The sequence below is a fragment of the Trichomycterus rosablanca genome, chromosome 11, assembly GCF_030014385.1.
Source record: "Trichomycterus rosablanca isolate fTriRos1 chromosome 11, fTriRos1.hap1, whole genome shotgun sequence".
Lineage (NCBI taxonomy): Eukaryota > Metazoa > Chordata > Actinopteri > Siluriformes > Trichomycteridae > Trichomycterus > Trichomycterus rosablanca.
Window position 1 is genome coordinate 39,143,403 of NC_085998.1, and position 18,491 is coordinate 39,161,893.

The window sequence follows — 18,491 nt, forward strand, 5'->3', positions numbered from 1 at the left end:
CGTTTGTTTAAACAAGGAATCGATTCTTAAGCTTCTGAATCGGTTCCACTAATTTTATTTATTTATTTTGTTTATTAGGATTTTAATGTCATGTTTTACACTTTGGTTACATTCATGACAGAAACGGTAGTTACTCGTTACACAAGATTCATCAGTTCACAAGTTTAATGTCAAACACAGTCATGGACAACTTTGTATCTTCAATTCACCTCACTTGCACGTCTTTGGACTGTGGGAGGAAATCCACACAGACACGGGGAGAACATGCAAACTCCACCGAGAAAGAACCCGGACCGCCCACCTGGGGATCGAACCCAGGGCTGTCTTGCTGTGAGGCGACAGTGCTACCCACCGAGCCACCACGCCGCCCATCCTCTCACAAAGGTTAAGCTTGTGCAACTTGTGACCCTCCGTTTTGTATTAGTGTTTTAGGTTAGCTGGAGCTACTTAAGCTGGAGCTACACTCCCCATGTGTGTGTGTGTGTGTGTGTGTGTGTGTGTGTGTGTGTGTTTACTCTCCAGGGTGTTTCCTACCTTTTGCCAAGTGAATCAGACCTACCACGACCCTGAATAGGATAAAGTGGTGACACATGGGGACTAGAGGAAAGGTTTTATCACAAGCTTTTACAAGCGTGGGCTTTCATGCTTCTATTTAAATAAAAATACATACCTTACATTTCACCATTGTTTCACTGAATGATTATTTGTCCTTTTACTTGTTGAGTAAAAGAGTTGTGCATCTCCTTTTTGCATATTGATTTTAAATGCTTTTTTTATCTGCAGAAACTACCATCATACAGAGAAAAACATTTCACCAGTACAGCAAGTATGTATTTAACCAGGACTAAAGTGTACTGTACGATAAAGCTAAAATATTTCATTGTGAGGATGCCGTCCATGCTGTGTCACACGTTCTCAATCACAATTCTTAATCCTTCTTTAACAAAGTCCACATGGCACTCCACACACAGTGCTTCATTTATCCCAGGATATTCACTTCATCCTGGAACTTTAATTACATCAATTCTCGTTACAGTCACGAGTTCCAATCTCAGCTCTAGTACTGGCAGGCCGGGCGGCTATACGAGTGTGGGAATGCTGGAAGGGACTCCTCATATCTGCAATGATAAGCTGCGATCACTTCTTTTCACCAGCTAGGGGCGGGGTCAGAGCCACGCACTTTACCCACGCAATTTACCTTAAAAACAGAGAGCATGTTCTGATATATTACAGTATTTATATTTTGTAATATTACAAGGCTGTATTTGGATCAATATTGACAATTTTTTTAATCTAACAAATCACAATCATGTTCATCAAATAAGCATCAAAAAACCCAAAAGTTCAATATTTGTTAATGCTGTGCTTTTATTGCAAAACAAAAGCGTGTGATAAATTGCCACATCAAGATACAAATAAATAAATAAAAGAAAATCGGCTCAGCTTGTGTTCTTCCAAATGAGACCAAATTTATATTAAGTATATAAAGAAACAAGGGACAGTGGGAGCCTAGTGGGTTGAGCTTTGGGTTATCAATTGAAAGGTTGAGAGTTCGAATCCAGGTTCTGCCATGCTGCCACTATTGGGTCCTTGAGTAAGGCCCTTAAAAAATGAAGACAAAAGTTTGCATCACCACACAGGTTTTAATACGCATGCCGGTCACGCCCTCGCAGCTCTTAAGGCTGATATAATTGCAGCTGGCACAGCGGGCAGAACTTGTCATAAAGTCAACAATAACAAAGCCCACCCATTTAAAGGGACGATATGATCGGTCAGTTTTACTGTCATTTAAAATTGTTTTTTCATTAATTTATATTGGAACCATGAAATTCTATAGCTGGAACATCAATCATAGCACAACATTCCTTCTAGCAAAAGAAGAGGGCAATAAAGGGACTTCTTTAATTTAACCCTTCACGTTACAACCTAAATTACATAGGCAGGTATGAAGGATTTGTTTGCTTAAATTTGTATTTGTTTAACTGTTGATTTTTAGATTATGAGGAGATAAATTAGAACTGACAACATATATATCATATTATTATTATTATTATTTTTAAAAAATCTTAAGCCATCTATAAGGGTATAGAGGGCCCTGACGGTTCTACTCTGCTCCAACATGAAACCACAGACCAATCTGAACTTTTGTGAAAGCTGTTTTGATTTAAAAAGAAATAAACAAGTAAATAAATAACAAATTCTGGGTTGAAAGCGGAACTCGGTAACCAGGTACATTAAGACACGTCAGCTGAAGCGAGAGGAGCTATTTGAGCGGCGCACACTCACACTGATGCCGTTTCCTCGTCAGAGTGAAGCAAAAGTTCGCTTTTCTTTTACTCGTTAATGGATCTTAAGATTTTATTTTTTATCACAATGTGGATTTAAGGTCAGTGAGTATTATTACATGTGTTATTCTTCACATGTTTATTGTTGGATCTGTAAATGTGCAAGGTAATTACGGATGTGTGTGCGAGATACATCAGGGCTGCATTCCGATTTACTACATAGCGCCCTGTATAAGTGCACTATGTAGTGTGTGACTAGATTACTCATACACTAGATCTAGTGCACTATGATGTAAGATGTGTGGCGATTAGGATACTTCTGTTAAACACGCTTTATTTAGCTAGAATGATTGCGTATTAACTCTTAATATTTTCTTTTAATTATGTATTTTTAAAAAACAGAGCAGTACTAGTTTCTGTTTATTTAGTTCAGAGCTGCAATGTTGGTTTTTATTACAATTGGGAAGCTCAATCTGCTTACTCACGCTGTCAATATGTCAAATTAGGATAGGCAAAGCGTTTCAGCAGTTAAATAAAATAAAAGAACATTTAACAAGAGAATTATCTTTATATCCTTGTCTTTGTAACTGTAAGACTATATTTAACTTTAGTGGTTTGTTTATAGTCAAAACCTGTGCGTAAATTGTAAGTTTTAAATGTTGTAAGTTTGTTCACCAGGATAAACAGTCCGTGACCTTTTTGAAGTCTATCAGTTTGGTAGAGACTGTCTTCACAATCAGAATTAAGTCCAAGGATCGCTCAAACAAGGAAACACAGTGGCATAACTGGTAAAGTGGGCTTCACACATCAACATGGGTCCCAAGTTCAATCCTTACCTCAGCCCTACTTTCTAGAAGAGCTGATGTGGTATCAACTGTTCTTGATGTGTATGATGAAGTTTATGATTATTACTATTGTACATCATGTTTACAAGTATTTCTGTCTGCAGATTAGTTCCTGACGCAGCTGGTTTGGTGCCCAGCAAGCCAACATGGATCTGTCCAAGTCTGCGAAGCACATAAACGGCAGACAGCGGAAGTCTGCAGCGATGCCCGCGGACCGGACCAACCAGCAGTTGCTGGATGAAGAAGAGGCGCTCATGGAGAACCCGGACGATGAGAGCAGATCATCCAAAGTACGCAACGGCATCCGAGGAGAACTCGGCAACGTGTCTTTGCTCCTCTTTCTGTACGTCCTGCAGGGCATCCCGTTAGGCCTGGCGGGCAGCATCCCGCTGATCATGCAGAGTAAGAACGTCAGCTACACGGACCAGGCGTTCTTCAGCTTCGTCTTCTGGCCGTTCAGCCTCAAGCTGCTCTGGGCGCCGCTGGTCGACTCGCTGTACGTCAAGCGCTTCGGGCGCAGGAAGTCGTGGCTGGTGCCCACTCAGTACCTGCTCGGGCTGTTCATGCTGGGCCTGTCGTTTGTCGTGGACTCTCTCCTCCAGTCGGACGGGACCAAGGAACCGAGCGTGATCGTCCTCACAGGCGTTTTCTTCATGCTGGCTTTCCTGGCCGCCACGCAGGACATCGCGGTGGACGGCTGGGCTCTGACCATGCTGTCTAAAGAAAACGTGGGATACGCCTCCACGTGTAACTCCGTAGGACAGACGGCCGGGTATTTCCTGGGCAACGTGCTGTTCCTGGCTCTGGAGTCGCCAGATTTCTGTAACAAGTACCTGAGGTTTGAGCCGCAGGATCGGGGCATCGTCACGCTCTCGGGTACGGACCACAAATTATGAAATTAAAATCTAATGTATAACCCGTCTTTATTTAACCTCAATAATTCTGTGCCCGTCTGTTTGTCCCAGATTTCTTGTTTTTCTGGGGGATCGTTTTCGTCATATCCACCACCCTGGTGGCTCTGCTGAAGTCGGAGGACAGCGGGCCGCGCCCCTCCAGGCGGAGACAGAAGGACGAGACTCGGGGTGTGATGGAGACCTACAAGCTTTTGTTCTCCATCATCCGGATGCCCGCCGTCTTCACGTTCTGCTGCCTCCTGCTGACCTCCAAGGTATGCGCCTCACGCTCAGAGCTTGATATCGTCTGTATATGAATATTAACGGAGATCCGTATAGCGCACGGAGAGTCGCGCACCGATCTCCGTTATCCCCCGTCTCAGCCAGTAGAGGGAGTCATGAGCAGTTATGAGGAATCCACTTCAATATTTCACCCTCGGACGAGCCGATCGTTGTCCGTATGGGCGCCCGGCCTGTCGGTAGCACAGCTGAGATTCGAACCCATGACCTTGTTATGTTTTCCCGATTTTTCTATTACAATACTGTTACACTGTATGGCAAAAAGTAAATCAACACACATAATTATTGTTCCACATCAACAGTTAACAGTGGTAGTTCAGCGGTTAAGGTACAGGACTAGTAATCGGAAGGTCACTGGTTCAAGCCCCATAGACTTTTTGGCAACAGTTTAGGGAAGGCCCTTAACCTCTCCAGCATAACTGTGCCCCTGTGCACAGAAGAACATCCATAAAAACACAGTTCTTTATTGGTTTGAAGAACCTCCAAAGTCCTGCATAGATCCCTCGACCGACCTCAGTTGGGATGAATCGGAATGCCGACTGAAAGCAAGAACTCGTCCAAGATCGGCGCTTGAGCTCACAAATGGTTTCAACCTCACACAGACGTGCTTTAAAATCTTGTGAAGAGGCTGTTATGGCTGCAAACGAACCTAGACACGTGTCCACACACTTTTGACACCCTGCTCTCCTTCCTACGTACACAGATGGGGTTTTCAGCAGCAGACGCGGTGACCGGTCTGAAGCTGGTAGAGGCGGGGGTGCCCAAAGCCGAGCTGGCACTGCTGGCGGTGCCCATGGTGCCTCTACAGATCCTGTTACCTGTGATCATCAGTAAATACACAGCGGGACCCCGCCCGCTCGACATCTTCTACAAGGCCTTTCCCTTCAGGTACCAAAAACTGCATCAGAATAGAACACGTCCGTGTGACTGTATATATCAGCCATAACATTAAAACCACCTCCTCGTTTCTACACTCACTGTCCATGTTATCAGCTCCACTTACCATATAGAAGCGCTTTGCAGTTCTACAATTACTGACTGTAGTCCATCTGTTTCTCTACATGCTTTGTTACCCCCTTTCATGCTGTTCTTCAATGGTCAGGACCCCCACAGAGCAGGTATTATTTAGGTGGTGGATGATTCTCAGCACTGCAGTGACACTGACATGGTGGTGGTGTGTTAGTGTGTGTTGTGCTGGTATGAGTGGATCAGAAAGTTTTTAAACACCTCACTGTCACTGCTGGACTGAGAGTAGTCCACCAATCAAAAATATCCAGCCGACAGCGCCCCGTGGGCAGCGTCCTGTGACCACTGATGAAGGTCTAGAAGATGAGCGACTCAAACAGCAGCAATAGATGAGCGATCGTCTCTGACTTTACATCTACAAGGTGGACCGACTAGGTTGGAGTGTCTGATAGAGTGGACAGTGAGTGGACACTGTGTTTAAAAACTCCAGCAGCGCTGCTGTGTCTGATCCACTCATACCAGCACAACACACACTAACACACCACCACCATGTCAGTGTCACTGCAGTGCTGAGAATCATCCACCACCTAAATAATACCTGCTCTGTGGTGGTCCTGTGGGGGTCCTGACCATTGAAGAACAGCATGAAAGCATGTAGAGAACCAGATGGACTACAGTCAGTAATTGTAGAACTACAAAGTGCTTCTATATGGTAAGTGGAGCTGATAAAATGGACAGTGAGTGTAGAAACAAGGAGGTGGTTTTAATGGTGTTCTACAAGGGGACGGTCAGGTTTGGTTATTTGTGATGAATATTTTATCTTTGTGGTGGGTGCAGGTTGCTGATTGGACTGGGGTACGCGTTACTGGTGTGGTGGACTCCCAGTGTGAAACAGGAGGACGGATTTCCAGTGTATTATTACGCTGTAGTTCTGCTCAGCTACGCTGTACATCAGGTGAGTAATAATTAGCAGCTGTAGCTTAGTGGTTACGGTACTGGACTAGTAATCTGAAGGTCGCCGGTTCAAGCCTCGTCACTGCCATGTTGACAGTTTTGGGCCCCTGAGCGAGGCCCTTAACCCTCAATTGCTTAGATTGTGTACCGTCACAGTAGTGTAAGTCGCTTTGGATAAAAGCGTCTGCTAAATGCTGACAATGTAAATGTGACCTGACGGTATTAACAGAATATTTTTTATATTCTAAATTAGTACATTAATTATTTTCTTTCTTCATTTGCTGCATCATTAACTGATAAAGACTTGGTGCATTTAGTATTGTCCACATACTTTTGACCACATCGTTTAGCCTGTCTGTCTTGGTCTCTCCTCTAGGTGGCGCTGTACAGCATGTTTGTGGCCTGCATGGCGTTCCACGCTAAAGTGAGCGACCCGGTGATCGGCGGCACCTACATGACGCTGCTGAACACGATGACGAACCTGGGTGGGGACTGGCCCTCCACGCTCGCTCTGTGGCTGGTGGATCCGCTCACGTCCAAGCGGTGCGACGGGGCGCCCACACAGACGTGCGGCTCTGCCGAGGAGGCCGGGGTGAGTCCTCCATCCTCAGTCTCCTCACAAATCTGCCAAAATTGGAGTCAGTATTTACAAATTAGATTAATAAATTACAGTTATATATTACTTATATGTTATTATTATTTATAGTTCCCTGACTGTGACATTTATAAAACATTATAAATATTACCATGCAGGTTTTGGGCTCAGCACCCCTCCCTCGACATCTCGACTCTCGTCCCTCCTCTGCACACGCTCAGACCGTCTCCATCCCCCCCTTGTCTTAAGCTTAATACCTGTCGCCATTAAATGACACACATGTTTTTCACATATACATTCTATTCTAAATACTAATTAATGTTCCACGCCAACAATTAACACGTTTAAAAAGTCATAAGCTATAAATTATAATCTTTAGACTTTTTGGCAACAATTTAGGGAAGGCCCTTAACCTCTCCAGCATAACTGTGCCCCTGTACACAGAAGAACGTCCATAAAAACACAGTTCTTTATTGGTCCTGCATAGATCCCTCGACCTCCTCAATTCCATTAAAACGCCTTTGGGATGAATCAGAATGCCATCTAAAAGCAAGAACTCGTCCAAGATCGGCGCTTGAGCTCACAAATGGTCACAACTTCCCACAGACGTGCTTTAAAATCTTGTGAAGAGGCCGTTATAGCTTCAAACGGACCTAGACGCGTGTCCACATACTTTTGACACCCTGCTCTCCTTCAGCAGCAGATTCAGTGACCGGTCTGAAGCTGGTAGAGGCATATGTGTTAAACATGTTAATTCAACTCAAATAAATAAGTAAATATTCGGTTACAAAACAAAGGCCAGAAATGATATAAAAAGCTTTAAGTAAAACTGTTTTGGATTATAAGAAGTTTTAATATTAGCAGAATTTAGTCGTCAGAACTTAAAACTGAGTCTGTGGGGTTTAATCAAAAGCACATGTGAACTTCTGCAAGAGTTAAAATTTAATATTAGATAAATAGATAAATATTTATAATTCATTTATATTTTCCTGACCGTGACATGCATAATTGTTACAAAAATATTTAAGCACATTTGGGGGGGTGGTCCTAATGTTTTGGCTCATAAACACACTGACTTGATTCCTGTCTACTCTTCCTGTCCACAGTTGTGTATGAAGGAAGGCGGCGTGTGTGTGACGGTGCTGGACGGTTATTACGTGGAGTCTCTGGTGTGTGTTCTGATCGGGTTCGGATGGTGGATCTTCTACGGGAAGAGGATGAAGCGGTTACAGGAGGAGAGTCCGTCCGCGTGGCACTGCAGGATCGCCAAATAACGTCCGGCGCCGGACCAGTAAGGAACCAGTCGGCGTGTTCTTATCTGCGTGACTGGTCGCGTTAACCGGTTCCTACTGGATCTCACTGAGAACCGAAATCGAAGCGGCTTTACGCTGGTGAGGGATTTAATGCAGATCCTCGTCTCTCTTACACACTTGTAATCATTTTTTCAGACTTTGGTGGAGCTGCTGCTGGACTGACGACCCTGAAGAAGGAAAATCTGAATGATTTAGATGAAACGGTAAAATTTTCTGTGCTGATCTCAGATCTATAAATACAGGTTAAAAAGATAAAGGACGTGTCCTAATCATTCTTATATCGAAAGTGATCATTTTGATGTTCATGTGAAGCAGTTGTTCACCTACAGCAGGGGTTTTCAACCTGTTTTTTATTAGTTTGGTCAAAATACACCAAGAAAACAAGGGGGGGCAACCACCACCACTGAGACGCACAAACATTATAACCGTCGTCGTGTTTCATTCATCGTTGCTGTTAGTTTGGGTTTAAAAGCAGCAGCCGGCGTGAATTAGCTTCATGTTCTTTGTTGCTTTATGGTGTTTTAATTGATTTATTTAATTTTTACTTTTGATTTAGTTCGATTCTGAGATTCCTGATCCAGTACTGGTCGTACTGGGGTTACTGGTTTTACAGTACCAACCCTGAATTGGTATAATATCAGATTTTTTTGTTTCCAGTTTCCAGTCTGATCGAGATGCTTTACAATACACAGATCCACCAGGTAAACACTGTCGTTGGAATTTGTCACCTGCTCTGATGAATAAATTAATATTAATAATTTGTATACTCATGATGCTTCCGTTAGGGGGCGCCACAGCAGATTATTGGTTTATTATCTTTATTACGTGCATGTCCTCATCATCACCAAACATCAAATAACTCCCATCCCCCTTCTGCACATGCTCAAATCGTCTTAACCCCCCTTTTGTCTTCAAAAAATCCTGTCCATCCTCGTCACTCCCGAACAAAACTGCATTAAACTCGAGCATATTTAATTCTGTGCATCGTTTATTCTGTGTAAATAGCAAAACGAAGGCCAGAAATGATATAAAAAGCACAAAGAAAGACCAGCAACAATGCAAATGTGTTTTAATACCAGCATTATTACAAAAGTAGAAATTTAACAATTGATAAAAGTAAATAAAGGAGCTCTTAGCCTTGATTTGTAATAAAATATATTTGCTTACAGCTGTAAGCACTGTAATCTGTGTTCATTCACATAATGAACACACTGATTTACTGGCAAGTTTATGGAACAGTAGTAGCCTAGTGAGTAGAGCTTTGGCTTAGCAATCAGAAAATGTTTGGCCCCTGAGCAAGGCCCTTAAGTCTCTTGACTCCAGGGGTGCCGTGTCTATAATACAAGTAGTTGTGTTCCTTATTCCATCGATTATACGTTTAACCAGACCGATAGAAAGTACCAGTGGATCAGGAGAATGACTGAGTGGTGACACCTGCTGGTGAAGCGATGTAACTGCATTAACTACATCAGAATACAACTAGTCTCGGATTGTCTAGTAAAACCAGACACAGAAAAAAATAAACAAATATAACAAACATTATAAACTGCACATGGTGTAACTGCACCCCTTGATTGACTCTGGATTAAAAGTAAAATATGATGTTATGCGTATAAAACGTATAGACTGTGGAAACAGTGGTAGCCTAGTGTGTAGAGCTTTGGCTTTGGCCCTTGAGCAAGGCCCTTAAGTCTCTTGACTCCAGGGGTGCCGTGCAGGGGAAGGGGATGTACACGTGTGTATCAGACAAGTACAGTAGTTGTGTTCCTTATTCCATTGATTTATACATTTAACCAGGCCGATAGAAAGTACTAGTGGATCGGGAGAATGACTGAATGGTGACACCTGCTGGTGAAGCGATGTAACTGCACGCACTGCATCACAATACAAGCAGTACAGATAACAAACTTTATGACCTGGACATGATGTGACTGCACCCCTTAATTGTTCTGGTTTAAGTAAAAACTAATGTTATGCACATAAAACTTTTAGATTGACCAACTTTCATACAGCATGGAGACTTGATCCAACAAGTACTGTACAAATCAATCTGTATAATCAATCAATAATAAACTGATATCATCTATATTTTGCACTTGCATCCAGGTTAAAAACCCCTGATGTGCTGCTGGAATATAGAACAGGGTTCTTATAGTTCTTCACCTTCTCTTTTCTGTACTGCTGAATACACCGACTGGATGGTAATTTACTGTTACTGCAGTTTGTCTTTGTTACTTCTGCTTTGTCTTTGTTTATTATTTGCATAAATGCTTTTTTGCCTTCATTCGGACGCACAAATACCACATGAATTCCAAATCTTAACATGAACTTTATACTGTAATTCCAGGGTCGCAAAATGTTCGGAATGTTTGTGATTGGTTGTAATTGACTATAGGGCTGGATGTCATGAAGTTTTGATTTAAAACGTCACATTGTGATAATCACACGTTGTTCTTGTTTACTTTCAGCTTCGTCATGATAAGTAACTGTTGGGTGTAATTATATTGTTGTGTGTTATTATATTTTTATTATATGTTTATATGTGGGCCAGTTGTTTGATTTGGTGCTTGGCTGGTGCACCACCATTGAGCTCCAGGTTCGAATCTCGGCCGGGCATTTACACAGACATGACTGGATCGCCACTCCCCATCCTGGTGGTTCATGGTGGAACCGGACCTGCCGCAACCCTGATCGGGATGAAATAGTTGATAGAAATGAAATAAAATGAATTATTTACATTTTTTTGACCAAATTAAAAGTAAATTATGTGATTATGGAAGTCCTAATTTATCATTTTTGTACTATGAATTTAAGTTGACACAAACTTTGAATTTAAGACTGTACTGTGATTTTACAGCTTATATGATTATGATTGTGGAATGGTAAAGCACTTGAAACGTTCATTTGATGATCTGTTATTGATTCAACCCTCAATAAAAACAAAACTTTATATCAGTTAAAATGATGTAAAGACAACCATAACTGGCTTTTTACCCACTAAATCACTGATTACTGGGTTTATTTACTCTGCACTTACAGCTGGAAGTGAATCCGTGCAGTCTTGTTCCAAAATCTAGGGGAACGCTTTACCAGAAGAGTGGAGGCTGCTGTAGTTTTGACCATATAGTTTGTTTGCATTGTGACTGGTTTCATGTTTGATTAATGTATAAAGTCACCAGCAAACAACAATACACACAACATCATATCATCACACTAAATAATCCACTGATCAGCTGATTTGTGTTAACAGTTTTAAGTTTTATTTCTTTATATTTATTGTGTTTTTGATATTTGGAATAAATTCTCTGTGAGCTGCAGTTACAGTAAATCTGTGTTTGATAAAAGTTTAATAGTTTTCATCTGCATTTCTAAAGTGAACTGGTAAACATCTCTAATGTTTTATTAAACGAGATTTATGCGATCATACATGGCTGTTTATTCATGTGAAAGGAAGCATGGATGCTGATCAGGTTTGCGGTGGGTTCAGAGCCGCCTGTGGTATGAATACACACTGGACAGTGCAGCAACACATTTACTGGAGTGTTTTTGGGATGGGGGGGGAATCAAAATACCAAATATGTTGTTCAGGGTGTTCTTTACCTTTCGCCCAATGAATAAGACGCACCGCAGCCCTGACCAGGATGAAGCGCTGGTAAAACAGACAATGAATGAAATAAAACCGCTTGCATTCAATCGTGAATATTGGTAACGCTTGCCGTATTCAAGGGGCGTGGCTTAAGTTGTAGTTTTTTTAGGGTGTAAACAACATGCCGGACTACAAAAGCGTAGATCAGCAAGAAAAGGAAGAAAAACAGGCAGTAAATGTTATAACTGGGGTGTCGAGGTTTGCTGATGAGCATCTGACTTTAATCAGGGTGGGTTTAGCGAAATTAAAATGATATTTTTATGAATTTATAAGTTCGCCACATGTGAAGAGTATGTAAAGCCTCCATGTTGAAGTAGCTCATACCATTATTATTATTATTAGTATTATTATTAGTATTATTATTAAAAATATAATATGCATTAACATTTATACGTTTCTGCAGAATATAAGTACAGGACTGGCAGTAGCTGGTGTGATCATAATAGCAAGGAGCATCAGACTGGTAACTATCGACCATCCTCTACCACCCACCCCCCAAATAAATACAAACTCTAACACAGTTGTAAAAGAAAGAAGGATTTATAACTCTGGACTTTCTTACAGAGCTAAATGATTCTCGATCAGTCAATGATTTAGCACTTAAAGGAGGAAAATGTATAATATAGTATGTGTAGTATATCATGTAGTAGCAGGATGTTTTGTTAATACTGTACTGCCATGTCACAGTTATTCAACCCCTACAGTATAGAGCCAATCGTAAAACATACTGCTAGTCTGTAGGACCTGATCCCCAGGTGGGGCAGTCCGAGTTTGCATGTTCTCCCATGTTCTGCGTGGGTTTTCTTCCGGGTGCTCCGGTTTCCTGAGGTGAGGTGAATTGGAGACACTAAATTGTCCAAGACTGTGTTCGATATAACCTTATGAACTGATGAACCTTGTGTAATGAGTAACTACCGTTTCCTGTCATGAATGGAACCAAAGTGTAAAACATGACGTTAAAATCCTAATAAACAAACAAACAAACTGTCTGTAGCACCTAAAGCTGGGTTACAACATGATTAAACCATCTGAACTCACATCTGAACAACCCTGTATTGTTTATGGTGTGTTGCAGTCAAGGATATTTATTACCTTTTAAGAAAGTTCACCGTAAGCATTTAAAGGGCTTTTTTAAAGGGTGTGGCTGAAACATCTGAAGTTAATAGTTAGGAAGGGTGTCTACATACTTTTGGTCATTTTATGTGGATCACTTTTAAAACTATAGTAGCTGACGCTGTATTAATGATCTCACTCATGTTCCTCCCTCCCAGGTCTCTACATTCAGCTCCGTCTCTGAAATTCCGGCTCATTTCATCGAGAGGAACGTCAGCATCCGAGGACGAGTGAGGAGCGTCACAGATCGAGGCCTCGAAGTGGAACACGTCCCGATTTACGTCCCCCTCTTATCTCGCCTGCTGAGTAAACGTAAGAGCGCAGACACCCCCTCCTTCCCACCCCAACAGGACCCCCACATGCCCACCCCAAAAGACCCAATTACCTCTTATTGTTAGGACAACAGATTCACTGCCCAGCTGTCTGAGAGCGGCGTGCAATTAAAAATGAATCCTGAATGCAAATCCTAATGATGGATCGTCTCTCCAGTGTCTGTCTGCATTCTGTCTGCACAGACTCACGGCTGGATCAGAGGGGCTCTTAAAAATTTTGATTTTTAATCTAATGACATCAGGGGCCGTCACACCTTTTTCTCTGTATTCTTTCACCACTTCTGCCAGTACCAGACAGTAGAAGTCATGTTTGCAGTCTTCCTTCCCTAAGACTCGGCTAACTGTGTCTGTTGAGGGCCCGACCGGGCAGGGTGTATCTGTGTTCATAAGAATAGTATCTATTCTTATAAACACTATATACAGATATATAAGTATAGTAATATAAAATCAAGGATGTTGTTATAATTATAAATATATACAATATATTGGTTATAGGTGTATGTATATACAATATGACCAATAATATACATTGTTTTATATATATATATATATATATATGGGAATAATTATTAAATATAAAAATATAATATCAGATATAGGTATGAATGAGTTTAACAGTAGTAATATACAGATAATAATAATATAGATTATAACCGATATATACATATAGGTATGAATATAGGAATATAAATATTAAGGAGGAATATGTAGGCTTGGATAAAATAAGGTACAAACCACCATAAGTGCAACAAAGCCGATTTTACTGGTTTAAAGGATGTGATTAAATAATAATAACAAATTAAATGTGCAAAATAATATTATATATTTAAAAAATAACTAACCAAATTGAATTCTGTTGTGTAAAACAAATCATGTACATTACATGCTATGAAATAAATCATATGCTTCCGACTTTGTGGCAGTATTTATGCCAGTGGTTTTGAAACAGGGTGTCTGTCAAGGTCATGGCTGGGTGTCCACATACTTTTGGCCATATAGGGAACATGTTGAACATTTTGACAAGTACAGACTAAAGTATAAAAAGAATGAAGTAGGGAGAACTTTTGCACGTGGTAGAATTACTATTTTATTGTCTTTATTTGTCTTTATTTATTAATGTAACCCCAGTTTTTCGGGGTCGTGCCACCCTCAGTAATCAGTGAAGTCAGACGGGCGACGTTAAACCCCCCTCTCGTTCCCATCGTAAATGCACTTTGAAGTTGGTTCACGTCAGGCAGGTTTTATTGGGTCACCAGATCCAGACCCACTAACCGTCCGGGTGTCCTCTCGTCCTCGGCAGGTCAGGCCGTGACCCCGCTGCGTGTGGGGTTAGCCGGGGTGGATCTGACCCCGCAGGGTCGTGACTGGCTGGTTCAGAGGCTGAGGACGGACGAGACGGTGTGGCTCCGGCTGATCGGCCGGCAGAACGACCACCTCCACTGCCTGGTGTCGCTCGGCGGGGTACGTCAGAGAGCCGCGACCCGCTGCGAGGCGCCGGACCCGCCGTGAACTTCGTGAACGCACGTGATGTTTTTATTGTACATGAGAAAGGCGGAGATACCGCAGAGCTTTCTGCTTTTACCAGGTCACCACCGGTAGTGGTTCCGATGCACCACACATTAAAACTATGTTCAGAGGAACTCGCCAGACTGGTGTGTTATTCCACCACCTGTGCTGGCATCTCTGCAAAAATTATGGTCTGGTTTTAAAGTGGCAATAAGGTGAATCCTCATCCAGCCTTCCCTCTTTCAGACACCTCCAGTCGAGTGTGTAGAGGGCCCGACCGGGTTGGTGGCACCACCGAGGCTTCAACATGGGTAGTGGGCGGCTAGCTGCACTGCGATCCAGGCCTTGTCTGAGAGGGGTAGGAGGTAAATGAGGCCCAACGATGGATTGGCACCATTGTGCCCAGTGCTTTCAGTGAAACCGGACCTCCGAGACCTTGACCAGGATAAAGCAGTGATAAAACATAAAAATGAATGAATGATAATACGACTACTAATAATAAGGTCCGGGTCCTTTCTGTGTGGGGTTTGCATGTTCTCCCTGTGTCTGTGTGGGTTTCCTCCGGGTGCTCTTGATTTCCTCCTACAAGTCTAAAGACACACAAAGCAGTGTATGTGTGTTCTGTAATGGAATGGTGACCTGCCTGGGGTGTTTCCTGCCTTTATATATTATTATTATTTTTGGTAATTAATATTATAATTATGATAATATTTATTATTATTAACATTTTATTTATTATAATTATATTTATTATATTAATTTACTTTGTTATTTTTATTTTATTATTATTTTTATTATTATTATATTTCTATTATCATAGATTATCATAGGTAATATTTTGTTATATATATTAATATTATTACATTTACTATTATTATTATTATTTATTTATTAATAATATTATCAATTTATGTATTTATTTATTATAATGAATAATGTTGTATTTATTAATTAATATATTTTTATTATTATTATAATTGCTTTATTATCATTTTGTTTACTTATTTATTTATTATTATTATTATTTATCATTTTATTGTTATCATTATTTTATTTATTTATTGTTATTATATTATTAATAATATAATAATAATAATTATTATAACTATATTTATTATTATCATTTTATCTATTATTTATTTATTATTATTTTATTTATTTATTTATTATAATTGTTAACTGTTTATTTATTTATTATTATTATATTTTTAATAAAATAGTTATTATTTTTACTATGTTTATTATTGTCATTTTATTTATTTATTAATATTATTATTATTTTATTATTATTATTTTTATTATTTTTAGTGCTAACTTAAGCCATAAATGATATTTTAACCAGCAGCATTAATTAAACGATGAGTGATTTGTCGTTATTTGGTTGATCACTGGCGCCCCTAGTGGTGAGAGGTCAGAACTACCTGCTGTATTAACCGAACCCATGACCTCTGGTTTTACTGGCTGTTGTTTTCGTCTCTCTGCAGGGTTCTGTGTTCAAGCTCTGTGTGAACGAGGAGATCCTGCGGCTGGGTTTGGGCAGAACGGCGCCCCTCCACGGCCTGGACCCTCGCTCTCGCCTCCACTGGAGACTCCACGCCCGGCTGCTGAAGTGCGAGCGCAGGGCGGAGAGGGGGGCGCGCGGTATTTGGGAGGAGGAGAGTCTGAGAGAGAGGGTGAGGCGCGGGTTTCGGGAGAACGCCGTCGTGAGGGCGATGAAGAGAGTTCTGAAGTGGATGATGAGGATGAGGGACCAGTGAGGGTGTTGAGGTTCACGTACGCTTTTGGGAGACGCGGATCATGCCGGCAGTGGTGTTGCTTCACCTAAAAGAACTGAATTCATCTGTAAGCGAGTTCTAAATCAAACCGTGAACCCTTGATATGGATTCAACTCTTCCAGTGTTGGGTGGGCGGTGGTAGAAAACTGTGGGCGTGGCCTGTGCTTAATTTCAGAGCGGTACATTACCAGCTGTGGTCAGGGTCCCTGTGGGACGATCACAGGACAAACACACACACACACAGCATATTTTTGGACTGTGGGAGGAAACCGGAGAACCCGGAGGAAACCCACACAGACACTGGGAGAACATGCAAAACTCTACACAGAAAGAACCCAGACCACTCCGCTTGGGAATTGAACCCAGGACCTTCTTGCTACGTACCGAGCCACCACTCGTTATAAAATTTATCTTTCTTTGGCATTTTCTTCCATTTTTTCTCCCAATTTAGTCATATCCAATTCCCAATTGACCGAGAAGGGTCATAACTAGTACATGCCCCCTCCAATACGTGTGCAGTCTATGACCCTAGATGCTTCTTTTCACCTGCACCGGGCGGGTTCATACGGAGATCCGTATCGTGCACGGAGAGTCACACACTGATCTCCATTATCCCCCGTCTCTGTGCAGTGCCATCAGTCAGCCAGTAGAGGGCGTAACTGCAGCACTTACGAGTAAATCCCAAAAAAATGTGCAGTGCAGTACCCCAGTTTGAGCTTAAATACTGCAGCACGTTCCTGAACACCGACTTCCACGTGACCCTACGCCGCCCATCAGCATAATCCCCTCCTCATTATCTCCTCGTTTCCCACAATCCTCTCTGCTCCTGCGCTCTGCTTCCTCTAAGAAGAAGACCTGGGTGCGGGGCGCATGGGGGGGTGTATTGTTATTGTGACAAAGCTGTGTGTGCCCACATAGACAATAGGTAAGAGATGGGGGTGTCGTTTCCATAGAAACGCCAAATTTAGGAAGACAAAGTGCATCGAGGAGGTTCCGTCCCGGAGGCCCAGGGGCCCGTGGCGTTTAAGTTAGTACAGAACTCAAACCGAATGAGCGCGAGGAAGGAGAGTGGCATTTAACGGACGGACGGAGGGAGGGACGGAGGTGGAGGAGTCTCACGGTCCTCCTCTCTCTCTGTTGTTATGTAAATGGAACAGTGGTCGACTCGGGCGTCCAGGTCTCTCATTGGCGGCGCAGATTTGAACTGGAAGGAAAATGAAAGCACTGGGACACTGGGATCGGCGGCCTGGAGCGAGGCGGACTTTGAACCGAGTCTCGGCCGCCGGTGGGAGGAAAACTCTGCCAAGGAGTACGGGAGGGACGGAGGGAAGGAGCCATACACCGGACGGGCACAGACATTTCGGGAGCGGGAACCCAAGCCAAAAAAAATAATTGTAATTATTTGTAAAAATAAACACACAGTAGAACATCTTACTTACTTACATATACATACTTACGTCTGTATGTGCACATGCCTGCTAATCACTGACCCGAATCCATGGTTTCAGCACTAATCATTTAACTAATTAAAATGTCTGGGTACGGTGAAAGCTGACGTCTCCTTTCTTTTGGGTGCAATCAAACTGGCCCTATTTATCTGGGCACAAAATGGTCACCAGCTCAAATCAAGATTATTTACTAATGAGAAATGATGACGCCATGACACAAAGATTGACAGACATGTGCGAGGATCTTCAAAACGTTTCCTCACTTTTTTTAATGCCGTCGACATCAGTTGTTGGTTGAGCTCGTAGCCACTGATGCGCCGGTGCTTTCACATCATCATCAGATGAAAATCTTCTTCCCCTTAAAGCTTCTTTCAGCCTCCAGAAAGGTAGAAATCAGACGAAGCTAAATCTGGAATATAAGCGTCTCTTGGTCTCTCAGACCTGACCATTGACTACTCTATGTATAGATAGATAAAATGATGAATGGGTGGATGGATAGAACCTTTATTGTTATTATACT

General features: G+C 41.9%; 2 protein-coding genes across 3 annotated transcripts; both read left to right on the top strand.

The window, feature by feature from the left end:
* The first annotated feature begins 2,267 nt into the window (after positions 1–2,267).
* Positions 2,268–10,922, top strand: slc33a1 (solute carrier family 33 member 1). 2 transcript variants are annotated; one of them, XM_063004310.1, is made up of 8 exons: positions 2,268–2,386; positions 3,235–4,006; positions 4,096–4,298; positions 5,027–5,211; positions 6,127–6,244; positions 6,620–6,835; positions 7,945–8,129; positions 8,287–10,922. In XM_063004310.1, the coding sequence occupies exons 2-7, from the start codon at positions 3,277–3,279 to the stop codon at positions 8,110–8,112; spliced, it is 1,620 nt and encodes a 539-aa protein (XP_062860380.1). In that variant the 5' UTR covers positions 2,268–2,386; positions 3,235–3,276; the 3' UTR covers positions 8,113–8,129; positions 8,287–10,922. The 2 variants fall into 2 exon arrangements, with proteins under 2 accessions (XP_062860380.1, XP_062860379.1); XM_063004309.1 differs by having other exon boundaries at positions 7,945–10,922.
* Positions 10,923–11,918: 996 nt separating this feature from the next.
* c18h3orf33 (c18h3orf33 homolog (H. sapiens)) lies at positions 11,919–18,073 on the top strand. The gene is made up of 5 exons (XM_063004929.1): positions 11,919–12,026; positions 12,201–12,260; positions 13,069–13,222; positions 14,543–14,703; positions 16,233–18,073. Exons 1-5 carry the CDS (start codon positions 11,919–11,921, stop codon positions 16,503–16,505), a joined length of 756 nt encoding a protein of 251 aa, XP_062860999.1. The 3' UTR covers positions 16,506–18,073.
* Positions 18,074–18,491: the final 418 nt, after the last annotated feature.